Source organism: Megalobrama amblycephala, linkage group LG7 (genome assembly GCF_018812025.1).
Source record: "Megalobrama amblycephala isolate DHTTF-2021 linkage group LG7, ASM1881202v1, whole genome shotgun sequence".
Taxonomy (NCBI): Eukaryota; Metazoa; Chordata; class Actinopteri; order Cypriniformes; family Xenocyprididae; genus Megalobrama; species Megalobrama amblycephala.
The window spans coordinates 32,357,127-32,376,756 of NC_063050.1; the positions used below are offsets into that span (position 1 = coordinate 32,357,127).

At 37.1% G+C, this 19,630-nt stretch overlaps 1 protein-coding gene across 1 annotated transcript in view; it reads left to right on the plus strand.

Annotated features, from left to right (window-relative positions):
• Positions 1–19,630, plus strand: part of pcca (propionyl-CoA carboxylase subunit alpha) — a 60,273-nt gene that overhangs the window by 36,563 nt on the left and 4,080 nt on the right. The window contains exons 15-21 of the mRNA XM_048197103.1: positions 1,174–1,242; positions 1,338–1,413; positions 1,506–1,719; positions 4,533–4,635; positions 8,097–8,195; positions 9,685–9,738; positions 18,281–18,421. Coding sequence (XP_048053060.1) covers positions 1,174–1,242; positions 1,338–1,413; positions 1,506–1,719; positions 4,533–4,635; positions 8,097–8,195; positions 9,685–9,738; positions 18,281–18,421 — 756 coding nt within the window. The remainder of the gene's footprint in view (positions 1–1,173; positions 1,243–1,337; positions 1,414–1,505; positions 1,720–4,532; positions 4,636–8,096; positions 8,196–9,684; positions 9,739–18,280; positions 18,422–19,630) is intronic.

Genomic DNA, 19,630 nt, shown 5'->3' on the forward strand with positions numbered 1-19,630 from the left:
AAAAGACTATTTATTAGGCGCACTGAAAGGAATAATATTAATATACATCATCTGTGCACGAGGTAGGGCCTTAAAAACATCAGCCAATCGTTTACGCGATCATCGCGTAAAAGATTGGCCCTCTGGCTTGTCAATCACTGCCATGACGTTCCTTGTGAGAGACGTGCGTGGCTGCGCGCTCCAGTAACTTTCCACACTCCACAGGCGCCGCATGCAATGTTTTTGTCAGGAGACAGGAGTAACAACTGCAGATTATGAGTTACCTGCGGTGAGTCCAACATAATGCATCCACAAACACGATACAGCGAATGCCGGTGGTAAACACTCGTGTTCCAATACTCGTGCACGAATTTTGGGAGGCGTTCCCTCGAAAGGATACGCATGCGCTCATTTCAAAAACTCAGTAACAGTCTTTGGTTTCTCAGTCAACGAAAAGATCCTCTTTTATCACCTTTAATTTTGGTCATAAACACACATCATTCCCAGCTGAAACAATATAAAGTTACAACTATTATATGAATATTAATAAAAAGTACTTAAGTAATTATATTTCTTTAATTTGTGCTCATTTGAGTTGGGCAAAAATGTATTGAGGCACTTCTGATTTACATCAAAATATGATAAATTTGTAACATTTCCTCCAGTCCCCTTTATACTTTGCATAGTCAAGCATTTTGGTATGTTCAAGTGACAGTGAATGTGTTTATGTGTGAGATTCACACATCAATCAATTAAGGAAGAACAGATAGACTTGTCCTCTTCACTGAAAGGTCACTAGTTTTCGGGAGCTGCTCAGAACAGGATGTTTTTATTTCAGAAACACACAAACACACACACAGACAGATGATGTTTGAATGTCTAAAGAAAGCAAACACCACTGAGGATATTTACAATATTCTTTCATTTATAGGCAGGTCCAAAAAAAAGATACCATTGTGTGATGTTTAGTGGTTATTAATAGTTTTGTTTTCCGGTGATTTTTGCCCTAAAAAGATTTGTTTTGAAAAAAATCACTTGAAATGCAGGACACATTTTGTGATGTAGGCCATATGGAAATTTTCTTAAATTGTTTTAGACATTCTGTTAAAACTCTTGATGCTGGCCAGTTCATGCATGAAGTATTTGGAAATTAGGTTTTTGAATGATAATGGTTGTTTTGCTTTTTTCTTGAAGGTTCGAGTAGACAGTGGAATTGAGGAAGGAAGTGACATCAGTATATATTATGATCCCATGATTTCTAAGGTAATAGAATAATATCAGACCATCTTAACAGTCTCATTTGATTTAAATAAAATGTCAGACTAGTCCATTGATTCATTGCTGTTGTCATTGACTAGTTGGTCACATATGGAAAAACACGAGAAGAAGCTCTGAAGAAAATGGAAGACGCACTTGATAATTATGTCATCAGAGGTGAATTGCATAAAGAAATATGCAAAAATATTTAAATGTGAAAATATTCTAAATGCAAATTTCTTTCATTTCTAATTCTGTCATTTGCGCAGGTGTGACCCATAACATTCCTCTCCTGAGAGAGATCATTGTTCACCCACGGTTCGTGTCTGGCGATATCAGCACTAAGTTTCTCCCGGAGGTGTATCCTGATGGGTTCAAAGGTCACATGTTAACAGCAGGAGAGAGACGGGAGCTGCTGGCTGCGGGTGCAGCACTCTATGTAGCAGCACAGCTTCGCTCTCAGAAGTTCCTGGGAGATCTGAGGTGAGAGACAGATGGGGCATCTGGATTACACACGCTGACAACAACCAGTTACCATGGTTTGGGGCATATTCTGCACTCTTGTAGCATTTTGTCTTTTTCTCAGAAGTTTTTCGCAACAAAAACAGTCATTAAGTTAAACCGTTTCCCAGTTTTCTATGACTCTTATTAGACCCTCATTAAACAATCTGTATTTAATTGATATCTTTATGATTAGATCGTTTCTTCAGATTAGAGATGAATAAAGGCCCGTTCACACCGATAATAACTAATACCTATTCACTGACAAGGCCTTTTCACACCACAGCTATGATGAAAATGACACAGATGAACAATATACCAGCTGGTGAATGATAAAAACACTGACATCCAATCAAAATCCATCGACTTAACTGCAGAATTCTTATAATAAACAGAACGTTATCATCCCATTGTCTGAATGCCAATATAGTTACCGTTATAGTTATCTTTCTTAGTGTGGACCTTAACAATGACTCTGCCAAGTTGCTGAAATTGGCATTTTTGGATATATATATATATATATATATATATATATATATATATATATATATATATATATATATATATATATATATATATATATATATATATATATATATATACACACAGTGGCATGAAAAAGTATGTGAACCCCTTGCAGAATCTGTGAAAATGAGAATTATTTTAATAAAATAAGAGGGATAATAAAAAATGCATGTTATTTTTTGTTTAGTACTGTCCTGAGTAAGATATTTTACATAAAAGATGTTTACATTTAGTTCACAAGACAAAACCTAAGCTGAATTTATTAAAATAACCCCATTCATAAGTATGTGAACCATTGATTCTCAATACTGTGTGTGTGGTTACCTGATGATCCACGACTGTTTTTATGTTTTGTGATGGTTGTTCATGAGTCTCTTGTTTGTCCTGAGCAGTTAAACTGAGCTCTGTTCTTCAGAAAAATCCTCCAGCTCCTGCAGATTCATCAGTTTTCAAGCATTTTTGCATATTTTAACCCTTTCCAGCAGTGACTGTATGATTTTGAGATCTGTGTTTTCATACTGAGGACAACTGAGGGACTCAAACTCAACTATTAAAAAAGGTTCAAACATTCACTGATGCTCCAGAAGGAAACACGATGCATTAAGAGTCGGGGTGTGAAAACTTTTGAACAGGATGAAGATGTCACAATTTTTCTTATTTTGTTTAAAAATCATTGTTTTTCATTTAGTACTGCCCTTCAGAACCAACAGAAGATACTTGCATGTTTCCCGGCAGAAAAATTAAGTACAATTTACCTTGATATTTGAATTCTTAAAAAGCTCTTAATGCATCGTGTTTCCTTCTGGAGCATCAGTTTATTATAAGCATTCTGCAGTTAAGTCGATGCTGTCCTAAATTAGATTGCACTACCTTTATTACTATGCTGCTAATTTTAAGGGTTTTTAGGGTTGTCCATTATTTTGTGTGACATTCTGTGTGTTATAGTAGTAGCAGGACTCATGATGATGAAGATGGCCGGGGCCCGAGAGAGTTTTGGGCTCACTGACAGCCATCTTAAATTCATTATTCATGTATACCTGTTTTTATGAAACTTAAACATATAGCTGGCTCACATAAAAGATTATGTTTTGGTGAAATTGTGAAAATAACTAATAGCAGTCATGGTGGCATGAGTTACAATGAGACTGAAATTCTAAACAAATCAGTAATGTTTTGCACCATATGGCATAATTTTTTTTTAATCAAAAGTGTTTGTAAAGTTATTACATTAGTTACATTGTAGCTGTAAAATGACTATTGCAAATCAAAAACAATTGATTTGTTCGGTTTTTCAATTAGGTTTTTTGAAGGAAACATTATATAACAAAAATATAAATATTTATTTATAGATGTTGGAAAATATGAGAAGTGTTGTAGGGGCAAGTGAAAACTGCTGTAAAATGCAAGCAAAAGAAATCTTATTGTTGAATCTTAGGTAGTAATAAATAATCTAACGGGATCTTCTGTCCATCCAGTGGTTTCAGACAAAACTCTAAACATCTGCAGCATTCTAGTATCTCACTGTGTTTGTAAGAGAGAGCTCATGCCTTGAGGGGGCACCGTGTACCATATGAACCATTTTCTCCTTATTCTCCAGCGTAAGGACATCAAAACAATATTCTGGGTTAAATACAAGCTTCAGACAATAACCTGCTTATGTACAAACAAGCAGAAAATGCGCTTGGCAGTAATCCACTTACAAGCGTACAGCACTGCAAATAAACATTCAGTGTATGCAACTATCAAACTGCTTTGAAAGTATAACCACAAAACATAAGTTGTATTTAATATTCAGTGTAAATTAATTGGTTGTCAATGTACCTTTTAGACTCAGCCAATGAAACAGTCATGAATTATTCTTCATCTGGAAAAGAAGACCAATTGTAGAGAGACCATCTGTCTAAACATCTCTCCAGTTTCCCCCTCCACTGTCTCTTTCTTTTCTCTTTTTTATGTGTTTCAAAAGTTATTGGTGGGGGGTGGGCTTTCTCTTTGTAGTGAATGTAGCCCACCACAGTGGAAAAACACTACATTCCTCCTAATACATTTACTTTAGGTCTCTTAGCAGAGGAGCTGTCAGTCAAACAGCCAGTGACCAGGTGGTTTGAGTGCGTCTGCGCACGTGTTGTGTTTTTCAATTCATTTGTAGAGGGGAGAAACTTTATAGTTGAAAATGATTACAGTGAGGGATTTGTGAGAGGAAAAAGTAAGTGTATTTGTTACGCCTGGAATGACAGATGATAAACATTGTGTGTGTGTGTGTGTTCCAGGGTGTCCAGTGTTCCTGCAGAGAGCAGAGTTTGGGAGTTGTGTGTGGAACTTGATAAAGGTGTTCACATGCTGGGTGTGTCACGGTCTGGAAACAACTATAGGGTGAGTGAAAATGCTCAAACAAATTACATCTTGTGTCAGATCTCAGTTTATCTTCCAGTTTATCTAACTGTGGTGCATATATGTTTGACACATTGAGTTGTGGTGCTCATGTGGAATATATATAGACACACACATATAAATTGCTTGTGGTATAAATGGCTCAGGTGGTTGACTTAAAGGGTTAGATCATCCAAAAATGAAATTTATGTCATTAAGCACTCACCCTCATGTCATTCCAAACCCATAAGACCTTTGTTCATTTTCAGAACACAAATTGAAATCTAAGAAAAATCTCCCATAGAAGCAACAAAATTACCACATTCAAGATCCAGAGAAGTACTAAAGACATTGTTAAATAGTCACTGTGACTGAAGTGGTTCGAACTTAATATTATGAAGTGACGAGAATACTTTTTGTGCGCAAAAACAAAACAAAAACAACAACTTTATTTTACAATTTCCTCTTTACTCTGTCATTCTACACAGTTTACGTTGAAGACACATTGCAGAGCTTCCATGTTCTACGTCAGAACGCCGACTCTGTATTGGCCGGCTCCTGCGTCAGCATCACACGCATGCATTGTGGTGCCCACGTGAACAGCGTCGGCCAATACTGAGCTGGCGTTCGGACGTAAACATGGAAGCGCTGCACTGAGTTAACTGACCTTTGTTAATCTTCGGAACGCAAATTGAGATATTTTTGTTGAAATCCGATGGCTCAGTGAGGCCTGCATAGGGAGCAATGACATTTCCTCTCTCAAGATCCATAAAGGTACTAAAAACATATTTAAATCAGTTCATGTGAGTACAGTGGTTCAATATTAATATAATAAAGCGACGAGAATATTTTTGGTGCACCAAAAAAAACAAAATAATGAATCGGCAGTTCGGAGCGCCAAAGTCACGTGATTTCAGCAGTTTGCCGGTTTGACACGTAATCCGAATCATGATTCGATACGCTGATTCATTATGCTCCGAAGCTTCCTGAAGCAGTGTTTTGAAATCGGCCATCACTAAATAAGTCGTTATTTTGTTTTTTTGGTGCACCAAAAATATTCTCGTCGCTTTATAATATTAATATTGAACCACTGTACTCACATGAACTGATTTAAATATGTTTTTAGTACATTAATGGATCTTGAGAGAGGAAATGTCATTGCTGGCTACGGAGGCCTCACTGAGTCATCGGATTTCAACCAAAATATTATAATTTGTGTTCCGAAGATCAACGAAGGTCTTACGGGTGTGGAACGGCACGAGGGTGAGTAATTAATGACAGAATTTTCATTTTTGGGTGAACTTTAAGAAAAACCTTGGATTTCATCAAAAATATCTTACAGGTTTGGAATGACATGAGGGTGAGTAATTAATGACAGACATTTTTAGGGGTGAACTAACCCTTATAAACTTCGGTGGTTCCCATGAGCAAAAATGAGAGATTCCACACAATTCCAGCAAAAAAAAAGTCATAACTCAGCCTGCCTATCAAGTTGATTTCTATGAGAAGGCCTATTCTCTTCTTCTGTTATAATACTTCCAGTGAGCGCTCCTGCTTCTTCACTAATGTCTAACACAACGTCCTCTATGGTGGTATTTGCATTGAAATCAATCCCTCGACTCTTGAGTCTAAATCACTTTAGGATCTGTGTGTCTTCCTCTTCTGTTACTGAAAGACCCTCATGGAGTGGCAGCTCTCACACTTTCCCTAAGACGTCACTCACTAACTGTATGTTTAGACACCTGTGGCCCTTCATTCAGGGATAAAAGGAGCCTCGGGGGTTCAGGGGCCTCACCTGATCTCCGTGGACCCCTCTCTCTCTCTGCTCTTACAGCTGAGGGCTGGATGTGTGTTTCTCTCCCACAACTGCACATCAAACTGGACCCCCTGCTCCACAGATGGCCCTGGAGGTTTCAGTGTCCCAGCATGCTTTGGGAATGTAACTGATTATTCAGAGCTGTTGTTTAGACAAGTGTTTGAGGGCTGAGGGTAATCAGTTTGACCAGAGACACTGGTTTAAAGAAAAGACTAACATGAAACCCCCCATCTCCCCTAACAGGCATCAGGTGGATTTGAGAGCAGAAACTACTGAATGACCTTACATGAGTTCAGAAACTTACATTTGATTTCTTTGTCTCGCTGTTTCTTTCACACAGATCAGCTCAGTCTTATTCCTCTGTCACGCATAGTAACTCACATATAACATGGACATTTGTTGTCTTATGTCAAACTCCTATTTGAGTAAATGTAATTAGTTACTGCACTTAAAGGGATAGTTCACCCAAAAATGAAAATTTGATGTTTATCTGCTTACCCCCAGGGCATCCAAGATGTAGGTGACTGTTTCTTCAGTAGAACACGTATAATGCATGTGAGTGGGAACTTCGTCTATAAGAGTAAAAAAAAAAAAACATGCACAGACAAATCCAAATTAAACCCTGCGGCTCGTGACAACACATTGATGTCCTAAGACACGAAACGATCGGTTTGTGAGAGAAACCGAACAGTATTTATATCATTTTTTTATATCATCTAAAACACCACTATGTCCAACTGCCCTCCACATCCGGTTAGTGAGGTCAAAAAAACGCGTTCTGATGACGGAAGTGATGTCTCGCGCTTTGCTTCAATGAGTGCGAGAGATCACTTCCGTTGTCAGAGCGTGTTCAGACCTCACTATCCGGATGTGCAGGGCAGTTGGACATAGTGTTTTAGAGGTAATAAATGATATAAATACTGTTCGATTTCTCGCACAAACTGATCGTTTCGTGTCTTAGCACGTCAATGTGTCGTGACGAGCCGCAGGGTTTAATTTGGATTTGTCTGTGCATGTTTTTTTTTTTTTTTACTCTTATAGACGAAGTTCCCACACACATGCATTATACGGCTGACAGACCGCAACGGTTTTTGCATGACACCTAACTTTTTCTGCAGCAGTTTATTTCTTCTATAAAGAAGTGATATCACCATCTAAGGGCACTGAAGGTACTACATCTTGCGTTTCGCATTTTGCCTTTTCTCACACAAACTTGTCAACAAGGCCACTTTACATGAATGCGAGTGCAGTAGCAGGTAGTTGCTGAATCACAGGTGTTTGATTTAGAAGATGAGGTCATGACTGCAGCCGGTGTTGAGGTCGACCTTGATTTATTGCAATATTGAGGTGTTCAGTTTTATTTTGATTTTAGAAAATAAACATGATTTCTCATCTTACAAATCAATTTTTTCTTGTTTCACTGGCATGTTTCTTAGGTTTTAATGGCTAGAGCATCTTTAAAAAATAAAATACTTAAGTAAAATACTTAAGTACTGTTAAAATCAGATACTCTAAGAGTTCATATTAGAATTGGTCACTTGTAAATTGTAATCGAGTCATTTTCGCTGTATGGTATCTGTACTTTTACTCGAGTACAGTTTTCAGATACTCTTTACACCTCTGACCATGTGTTTGTTTGTTGGTTTAGGTGGAGATAGATGGAGAGAAGGTTGAAGTGTCTGGAGAATGGAACTTGGCCTCAGCACTGCTGCCCATCACCATCAACGGCAAACACAGAACTCTCCAGGTTCACAAACATACATGTGTACATGTAGGAAATAATTGGCTCTGGTCCATTATTGAAAAATTATGATGAATTATTGAAAAGTAATGCACACTTGAGGTGGTAATTTACTCCACTGGTGTAAATGCTTTAGTGTTCAGTCCAATGACAATACGGATATTTTTCAACCCAATATCGATCCAATCCTCTCATATGTAGCTTTGAAAAATCTGATTCATACTAATTGGCTGTTTCTCTCTCATTTGTAGGGTCTTCAACCCTGCTCTTGGGGAACGACTGTTCTGCAGAGTTAAGCTCCAACCCTAATCAAACACACCTGAACCAGCTTATCAAGCTCTTCAGGATCTCTTGAAACTCACAGGCAGGTGTGCTGAAGCAGGTTGGAAATAAACTTTGCAGGACAGTGGGTCGCAGAAGCAGGGTTCAAGACCTCTGTTCTAGTGAATTGGTTCTTCCTAATTGTGAATTGGACCCCATTGAGCATTGGAAAACCTGATTTCATTCTGAGTAATGGTACAAAAAAATTCATACATGGCATTTCATGCATTTTTTTGTCCTAGTATGTCTTCGTTATATAAATGTAAAAAAATATATATATTTAGTATTAATTTATTTTTTCAAGTTTGAGGTTGTCACCCTAACTGGAATTGTTCTTGGGGAAAAAACCCACACTGATATAATAATGAATAATATCATTGGGTAGAGGCACTAAAAAGAGGTCCACCCAATTTCACAAAGATCTACCCACTTGGAGATTTCTGGCCTCACCATTGGTCCAGAGTCAATTATTCAATTTATTACATGGCTCTTTGGAATATTTGATTCTGATTGGTCAACTGTATTCTGATTTTATTTGTTATAAAGATGGCTAAACTATAAATTGACCTGCATCCCATCCTCAAAGCAGTCTCTTATCACTGCATGATCTATTTCTTCAAATGAAATCAATATGTAATTTATTTAATAATTTAGTTAGTTAGGTAGTTATAGATGCAATATGTGTGATGATGTATGTATGTGTCATTATTGCAAAATGACTGCAAAATTATAGCATTTTTAAATGTATTAGTATTAATAATCAAAAAACAGTTCTTCTTTATTTGATTTACACAATTTAGGAATTTTATTAATATAGATTGTGTGATGATGAGTATGTTTATCTGCGTTTTACAACTCATCTAATCAGAATTTAGTTTAGAGTGATCGAATTTTTAATGACTAGTTCACTGTACATTTGTCCCTTATTTATACCATTACTACTTGTCTATTTTTCACCCCATAAACCTATTTTGTGTAGAACTACTTTCTTACACCACCTTAATGCAACTGTAATGAGGTCAGCAAACCAGCTGTGTATTTTTAGAAAATGAATTATTAGACACTAACATGTCAGCCAATCAGAATGAAGAATTCACCATCGCTGTAGTATAAGCACACCACAATATACATTCAAAGACACTAACAGGTCTCACTGTTTCTTCTTTGAATGCAGTGCCTCTTGCGGACAGCGGCTGGGGAGATCACCCTGCAGTATCTGGGCACTTCAGTAAGTCTTTAAACAAGCACCTCATAGTGACATGTACCAATATCAACTGTGTGTCAATGGTTCTCAACTGGTTTTACTTCAAAACCCAGATTAAATGTTGGAGATAACGTGATGACCCGGCACAGCAGCATATTTAATGCTACTGTGTTAATCAAAATGTTCTTAAATTTCAACATTGGAATGAATTATTATTTATCTTATGTATTATTAAGCTACTAATTTTCCACGAGCACAAATGTTTATCTTCGCTGTAAATGAACTTGCATTTAATGTAGTGATGGTCATATTTTCTTTTATCTTGCATACTTATATTCATTTTTAGTGAAGGATGAGGATTCTAATTAAGGATGAGCATGAGCATGTGTTCTGCCTAATTAGCTTTCTACCAAGTGACAGATAAATTTGTGCCAAAATACTGCACAGTTTGATTGAACAACAATGGATGACAAAAAAGGGCAATTATGAACAAAATACTCTTTTAAAAGTTAATAAGCATATTTATTTTTCGATCTTAGCCATTCGTGATGATATGATCGATTGCATTTTATAAGTATTTAGTATTGTTTTTAGAATAAACATATATTCCTGTTAGAATAAATACATTTTTGGTGTGTGACCCATCAGTTGAGAACCACTGTCATGGAAAGTTTGGTAGCTGGTCTTAGATGTTTCTGTGTTGGTTATCTGTCTGTAGTTCATCCTCAAGTTTTTCTTATGTGAACCGTTCAATAGCTGCTTTTTGAACTGCACGATAATGACTGAAGTGTATATGGCATTAAACTTAAACTTATCATCCATTGGTGTGAGCGCCAGTATAGTTATCATTATATTTATTGTTCTTGGTGTGATGGTGCCTTGTTTGTTTGTGTGCGTTCATGAGCGCACTGTGATGTTTTTCTGTGTACCTCATGCTGGGTGATATATGCTATATTATGTCACTCACTGAGGCATGTATCCTGTCTTTGCACTCCAGTCGATCTGCCAAACATTCACACACGCAAACGCACAGAGACTCTGTGTGGTCAGAGCAGCGCACAGGTGTCTCAACCCAACTACAAATCAAACCAAGCCGTCCTGTCTTTGTTTACCCAAAGCCACCCAAACAATCAGCATCAACGTTCTGTTCGCTTAAACAAACAAACAGGGTTAAAAACACAGTAACTCTGTAAAAGAAGAGGAAATGCCGGCTTTTAGACTGCACACGCGTGCGCTTCATGGGGGGTCTCTGCTTCAAAGTCCTTCTGAGGGGATTTGTTTCAAAGTTTCCATGGGGTCAAGGCTATTATGGGATGCCTTCCGTTCATTCTATGTTAACAGGTCAGTGGGGCTGTGGTTGTCATTGCTTGTCTGTTTCCATGTCAGGTCCAGCAGAAACAAGAGTTTAAAAGTTTTTAGGGTGTCCTCCTGTCAGAAAAGTAATATAGATGTTTGTTCTCAGTAATCACGCTTAGAAATTTTGTGAGACCATTAGTAGTAGAGCACCTCAAATTGCCTTCACTAACCTAGTGTTTCCCAACCCTGTTCCTGGAGGCACACCAACACTACAGTTTCAAACTATTCCTAATCAAACCCACCTGATTCAACTTGGCCTGTTAGAAGAGACTGCAGTGCTGTGTTCAAAATCAAATCGCCCCCTGTAACCTCATTCACTTTTTCCCTACATTACCCCACTAATATAGTCCACTTAAAGGAGTGAATGAAAACGAGTGAGTGAATACGGACACTGAGTGCGCTGGAGTTTGTGCTTGCTTTTTAATAATCATTTGAAACTTGGCAAACTGGCAGCTCCAGTAGAAAATGTTTATCTTAAACTTTGTCTTGGAAACTGTGTATAAACCTATATTAATCATTTTAATAATCACTGAAGTTATACCTGTATAATATTACGCTGTAGCCACATTGGACCAGAGTGGTTTGGGAGACGGAACGGGTGCTGGGGGCGCCATCTTCTGGCAGGACACAGGAATTAATTCGGCACGCGACTCTCACAATGCATTATGGGTATTCTCTAGCTGTTGTGCGCATCTGTTGTACACTTGTTATTGCGGTGCATTGTGGAATTGAGTGAGTGCACTCAATATCGTCCGCTATGGTTTTGGACACCACTACAAATGGCTGTTCCCTCAAATAGTGCCCTATTTAAGGGTATAGAGGGTGATTTCAGACACAGCCCAGGACCTGAAATGAATGGGTCTGGTACAAAATGTGTACTTTTGGTGTGCCTCCAGAAACAGGGTTGGGGAACACTGCACTAACCTACTTCATGGTTGAAAAGTCATTAGTGAGTCCTAGAATTAGTCGCAGGCATTTATTTCAAAAAATAAAATCAAAACTTGATGTTGTTCTTACATACATGATTGTATGTAAGAAATCTTGGTAACACTTTACAGTAAGGTTCATTATTTAAACATTATGAACTGACCATGAGCAATACATTTGTTACTGTATTTACTAATCTTCGTTAATGTTAGTTAATGAAAATACAGTTGTTCATGTTAGTGCATTAACTAATGCTAACACGATTTTAATAATGTTTTAGTAAATGTTGAAATTGACATTAACAAAGATTAATAAATGCTGTATAAGTGCAGTTCATTATTAGTTCATGTTAACTAATGTAGTTAAATAATTAACCTTATTGTAAAGTGTTACCAAAATCTTTCTTTTGGCCATTTTAAATTTTTTATTCACAAGTGTACACTGATTTGCAAGAAATCCAAGTGCTTCAGTGCTTCAGAAACTGAAAAAAGACACTGTATTGCTGCCTTCACACTTCATTACACAGCGCAACTATTTTTAACTGTGTTAACAATACAAAGGTTTTTTGGAGTACCAAATCAGCACATTAGATGGATTTCTTAAGGATTATGTAACATTGTTTTATTAGTTGACTGAATTAATGACTGCTGGAAATAAGGCTCAGATCACAGATCACAGATCACAAAATGCCTATTAGAATGATTTCTGAAGGACCATGCGACACTGAAGACTGGAGTAATGGCTTATGAAAATTTAGCTTTACTATCACAGAAATAAATTACGTTTTAAAATAAATCCAGACAGTTATTTTAAATTGTAATATTTCATTTTTGCTTTTTTGTGTAATAATTGTAGGCCTAATTATGCATGAGGCATTTTACTGACCCCTACCTGCACAGTAGTGTAATTTGGAATAATACATAATGGAAAAGTAGTGGTAGTGGTCCCAGACTGTATTTTTTGTATTTTTTTAAGATTTAGTTTTAGTACCCGTCTGTGTTGTAGTACTTCTCATAACCACATGCTATAACATCTAAAAGTTTCAGTTGTGACTTCATCTTGTTGCGCAGAGATTTAGTGAGTTGACCCCGGTCACAGAATCGTCACCCTTCATTACCGAGTGTGACCTGAGTTTAGCTGAATGATGTAAGGCTTCCTTTGTTGAATTCCTGGAAAGTAGACATATTCCCTTCAGAGAGCTATCCCATGATTAATGAGTGAGCCACCTTTTCCTTTTTGTTAAATATAGCACAGAAATGACATCATCACAAATATATAGTGGGGTCTTCACAATGACACACTGGTGAGGAAGTACCACTGAGGGTGAGAAACTTGTAAAGAACTAGTAATGCAAAACTAGTGTTTTGTTGAGGACAGACAACAGTCAAAACATTAAAAATACGTAAAAAAAAATATAGAAAGTATGATATATAGATTATATCTCATATATACACTGTGTTCCAAATTATTATGCAAGTGACATATCAGTAGAATTTCAGTACAGTAAACAGTTTATCTAAGAAAGTGTTTGTTTGTTTATTTATCCATGTATTTTTAGATAACTGGTATCAATCACAGACAAAATAATTTGCCAGGTCTACTTAGGTAAATGGAAACCCTACTTAGAGGTTGTTCCAAATTATTAAGCAAGTCACAGTTCTCATGCAATATGGGGAGGAAGGAAGATCTTTCTGAAGATGAAAAGCATGAAATGTTGCAATGTTGTGCAAAAGGCATGAAAACAACTAATATTGTGTGAAAACAGAATAGAGATTAGTGATTTAGAGCACAGCAGAACTCGGTCAGATAAAGGCTTATTAAGGAAAGTTCCTGTCAAAAAACAATTATTTTATGAATTGGGCAGCTATAAAAAAAAGCCAGTGTTGAGCAGCAAACAGGTATTTGAAGCTGCTGGTGTCTCTGGAGTCTCAAGAAGCTCTCCATGCAGGCTGGCAGTTGTGCATAAAGATGCATTTCAGTCACTCCAAATCAAAGCTCACAAAGAGAAACATTTACAGTGGGTTTAGAAATACATGAAGACTCATTTTTAAATAGCTTTATTCACGGACTAATGTCGTACGCAATGGATGGTAAATGGATGGATTTCTGGATGGTTGGTGAATGGCCACCACATTCCAACAAGACTGTGACGTCAGCAAGGAGCTGGTGGCTGATGATTTGGGCTGGAATATTGGGAAGTGAGATGGAAGGTCCCTTTAGGGTCTCTGAGGGTGTCAAAATGACTTCTGGAAGATATGTGGAGTTCATAACTGGCCATTTTCAGCTATGGTAAAAAGAAGGATAGTGCCTTCTGAAATATTATGCACTATCCCATGCTGCAAAAAAACACCACAACAATAAAACTGTTAGAAAATGTATTTCTACACCCACTGTAAATGTTTCTCTTTGTGAGGTTTGGTTAGTGGTGGCTAAAATGCAATTTTACACATAACTGCCAGCCTGCTTGGAGAGCTTCTTGAGACTCCAGAGACACCAGCAGCTTCAAATACCTGTTTCCATTTACCTAAGTAGACCTGGCAAATTGTTTTGTCTGAGCTTGACACCAGTTATCTAAAAATACATGGATAAATAAACACTTTCTTAGAAAAACTAAAATCTGAATGTTTATTGTACTGAATTCCCACTGTCACTTGCATAATAATTTGGAACACAGTGTGTGTGTGTGTGTGTGTGTGTGTGTGTGTGTGTGTGTGTGTGTGTATGTATTTTTATATATATATAATACTTTCTATAGTTTTTAAAAAACGTATATTTTTAATGTAGTAACATTAAATGTAACATAAAACCCTAATGTACATAACTGGAATTGTGGGAATGTCAATTTACGTTTGTACTGTAAATTATACAATGACTTGTTATTTTTCACTTCCAAAAACTGTAAATTTAACAGTAAATTACATTAAATGTACCATTAGATCTATTACAGTTATTCACCAATTAACTGATTTTTACAGTCTTTTACTGTTAAAATCACGGTCATTTGTGGACAAAAGTAATATCCGGTCTATGAAAATTGACATCCTCACCCTTTATCCAAATATTATTAAAATTTGTTAAAGATTTTGTAAGCACATTTCGTAATTGTGCTTGGAGTCAGTGTTTTTGTTTTTTGTTTTATGCAATGAAACATGCCAAATTGTGCAAACATAATTTTTGGCCAGGCAATCATATAAAGAAATTATGAACACATGCAAAAACAAGAGAACCAACAAAATATTAATAACTTTTATTATTATAAAAGTTGAAGCCAATGTATGCTTTTTCCTGTGAGCTTTTTGTTTTTCTATGCATGTTTTTGGCTGTAGTTTGCCTATTTTTTGCCAAATAATTTTGTCAGATAAATACCTTAATGAAACCAGAGGGTATATTTGTTTTTACTGACACATATAAATGGAGCATTTTCTAAGGTTTTGAGTTCTGTAATTGTTGCTCTGAAAATGGCCTTGGAATTATGACCCCCCATTGTACTCAAATATCCATCTCAGCTCCCTCTCATCTCTCCATCCAGCAGTGTCAGTGGCCTGTTCTTTATGTGACTGTATTAATTAGCTCTTCATTTGCTCTGCAGGCTGTTATGAGCTAATGGCTCTCCATTAGTGTCTGTATGGAGAGCAGGGGGCTGATGCTCTTGGCATACTGCTGCTACTGTGTGAGGGAGAGAGACAGAATGTTTGTGTGTGTTTACGTTGGTAATCATTAAATTGACAAAACTGCTTTTCATTCATTGAGCATTGTGGAGGGCCAGGCTTCACTCATCTGTTAATTGAATTAGACTGGGCACTGACAGCCTTTCATCTGTCTGAGACACACAAAGAAAAATAAACAGTTAGCTGCCCAGCGTGTGTTTGGAAACAGATTTGTGCTGCCATCTAAAGGAGGAGATGGGAAGCTTAGGAGGATATCATGGGAGATCAGGAGAGCCTAGCCTAGTTGTTCACTGACCATACGTTGCCATAAGTAGGTCTGAAATACACAGAGAAAGCCATCAGTTAACATTCTCATTTATCTCATTGGCACTTTCACTGGATCCCCCTGGAAGTATGTGATTGGCTGATGGCTCAGCACCACATGAATAATACACATTCAAATGTGCATGCCTATAGACTAAACGCGTAAATGAACGGCAAGGCCGCATTGAAAGTCTTCTGTTTTCAGTTAAAAAGGTGTAATTTAAGTTAATAATTAACCATTTTTACAGCGGAAGCGATTCAATGAAAAACTTACTTTGGCTTGATAATAATGTTTTCCTAGAGCTGCTGTAAAACCAAAACAATCTCTGTCCATTAATTTTCCTATTATCACTGTGAAACTGCTTTGAAACAATCTGCATTGTAAAAAGCGCTATACAGTGGTGCTCGAATGTGTGTGAATCTTTTAAAATTGTCTATATTTCTGCCAAAATATGACCTAAAACATCATCAGATGTTCAGAAAAGTCCTAAAACTAGACGGAGAACCCAATCAAACAAATATATTAATAAAAATGATCCAGAATTACATATCTGTGAGTGGCAAAAGTATGTGAAGCTCTAGGATAGTTAATTAGGCTCCACCTGTTCTTAGATGTTTTCAATCAATGGAATGACAATCACGTGTCAGTTTGTGCCCTGTTTCATTTAAAGAACAGGGATCTTGCGAAGTCTGATCTTCATAACACGTGTTTGTGGAAGTGTATCATGGCGTGGACAAAGGAGATTTTTGAGGACCTTAGAAAAAGAGTTGTTGTTGCTCATCTGACTTGATCTCTAAAGAGTTTGGACTCCACAAATCCACACAAATCCACAGATGGAGGAAATTCAAGACAATTGCTGCCCTCCCCAGGAGCGGTCGACCAACTGCGAGGTCACAAAGGATCCCAGGGTAACTTCTAAGCAACTAAAGATCTCTCTCACATTGGCTGATATTGTTCCACCATCAGGAGAACACTGAACATCCATGGTGTGGAAGCCAGAGTTGAAAGGCAAAAACCACTACTCTCCAAAAAGAACATTGCTGCCCATCTGCAGTTTGCTAAAGATCATGTGGACAAGCCAGATGGCTATTGGAAAAAGTTTTGTGGACGGATGAGACAAAAATGAGAAGCATTATGTTTGGAGAAAGAATAACACTGCATTCCAGCATAAGAACCTTATCCCCTCTGTGAAACGTGGTGGTGGTAGTATCATGGTTTGGGCTTGTTTTGCTGCATCTGGGACAGGATGAAACGCCATCATTGATGGAACAATGAATTCTGAATTATAGCAGCGAATTATAAAGGAAAATGTCACGACATCTGTGTGTGAACTGAAGCTCAAGAGAAAGTGGGTCATGTAGCAAGACAAAGAGCTCAAGCACACAAGTCGTTCTACCAAAGAATGATTAAAGAAAAAAAAAAGTTAATGTTTTGGAATGGCAAGCCATTGTCCAGACCTTAATCCAATTGAAATGTTCCGGAAGGACTTGAAGGCAAGCAGTTAATGTGAGGAAACCCACCAACATCCCTGAAGCTGTTCTATACTGAGGAATGGGCTAACATTCCTCCAAGTCCTCCAAGTCAGGACTGAGCAGCAGTTACCGGAAACGTTTAGTTGCGGTTATTACTGCACAAGGGGGTCACACCAGATACTGAAAGCAAGAGTTCACTCACAGATATGTAATACTGGATATTATTTGATAAATAATTTACAAAGTATGTATTTTTGTCTCATTTGTTCAATTGGGGTTTTTTTGTCTACTTTTAGGACTTTTGTGAATATCTAACAATGTTTTAGGTCATATTCTTTGCAGAAATATAGAAAATTCTAAAGGGTTCACAAACATTCAATCACCACTGTATAAATAAAGGTGACTTGACCATGTCTGATACATATTACACACAAAAATGACAAAGTTTATGAAATTTCAAAATGAATTTGAGACAGTTAGTAGCAAGTAAATTCAATACACATGGGTACGCTCTGCAGCATTTCCATCCACCTAAAAGTATCCAAAAGGACCCCAAGCAAGTAATTTATCTTTTTTTGTATGTGCAGTCTTTCAAGACTAATGCGAAATTATTTAAATGAGCACACTGGGCTATTATTGAGTTATTGATTTTAGCCTGAATAAGATACAATGTGCACTAGACTTTATGCTGCTAAAAAATGTAATCTTAAAGAAAAACAGAATGTGGAGAAATGTGTTTGTGTGTGTGTTTGTCTTTTGGTTGTTTATATCATCATCATTTTCTGTATTTAATTCACTGAGCTATCTGTGTACCATTTCTCTGTTTTTCATGTGTTCAGTTTAAGTTGCGTGTGCTGAGTAAACTGGCAGCGTCCTTGAGCAAGCACATGCCAGAGAAGGTTCCTGAAGACACCAGTAGCATCCTCCGCTCTCCCATGCCAGGATCAGTAGTGGCTGTGTCTGTTAAACCAGGGGACAGTGTAAGTGACTTCACATTTTTCTCCCATTTTCTCTGTTTATGAGATGAATTAAAATTCATTCTGGATTGCTTAAAGGTCTCTAGGTGAATTGTCCCAAGTAATTACAACTTTTAAGGAAGCTGACCTCTAAATATTAGACATAAATACAATCAGACAGTAGTTAGACCAGTCACTTAGACACAAGATAAAAAAGGATAGAGGGATATTTGCAATAAATGTGGTATGAAAGTACACTTGTGTGTATCTCCATAGTTCACCAAGAACTGTCTGACATCATTTACCATCATTAACCAATCAAAGTGATAGCAGCAGTTGGACAGTAAAAATGCGATCCAAGATCCAAGAGCTCACGACTGCCTTAAACAGCATAAACAAAGTTCACACAGCTAATATAACCCTCAAAATGGATCTTTACAAAGTGTTCATCATGCAACATGTCTAATCGCGTAAGTATAGTATTTATTTGGATGTTTACATTTGATTCTGAATGAGTTTGAGGCTGTGCTCCGTGGCTAAAGCTAACATTACACACTGTTGGAGAGATTTATAAAGAATGAAGTTGTGTTTATGAATTATACAGACTGCAAGTGTTTAAAAAATGAAAATAACGACAGTCTTGTCTCCTTGAATACAGTAAGAAACGATGGTAACTTTAACCACATTTAACAGTACATTAGCAACATGCTAACGAAACATTTAGAAAGACAATTTACAAATTCACTAAAAATATCATGTTATCATGGATCATGTCAGTTATTATTGCTCCATCTGCCATTTTTTGCTATTGTCCTTGCTTGCTTACCTAGTCTGATGATTCAGCTGTGCACAGATCCAGACGTTAATACTGGCTGCCCTTGTGTAATGCCTCGATCATGGGCTGGCATATGCAAATATTGGGGGCGTACATATTAATGATCCCGACTGTTACGTAATAGTCGGTGTTATGTTGAGATTCGCCTGTTCCTCGGAGGTCGTTTAAACAAATAAGATTTATAAAAGAAGGAGGAATCAATGGAGTTTGAGACTCACTGTATGTCATTTCCATGTACTGAACTCTTGTTATTCAACTATGCCGAGGTAAATTAAATTTTTGGATCTAGGGCACCTTTAAATAACATGACAAAAGTTTGGCAGTGCTAACATTAGACATAATGATTGTGGTTTATATCAGATCAGGGAAAATTGTGGAAACTTGGTTAGGATATTTAT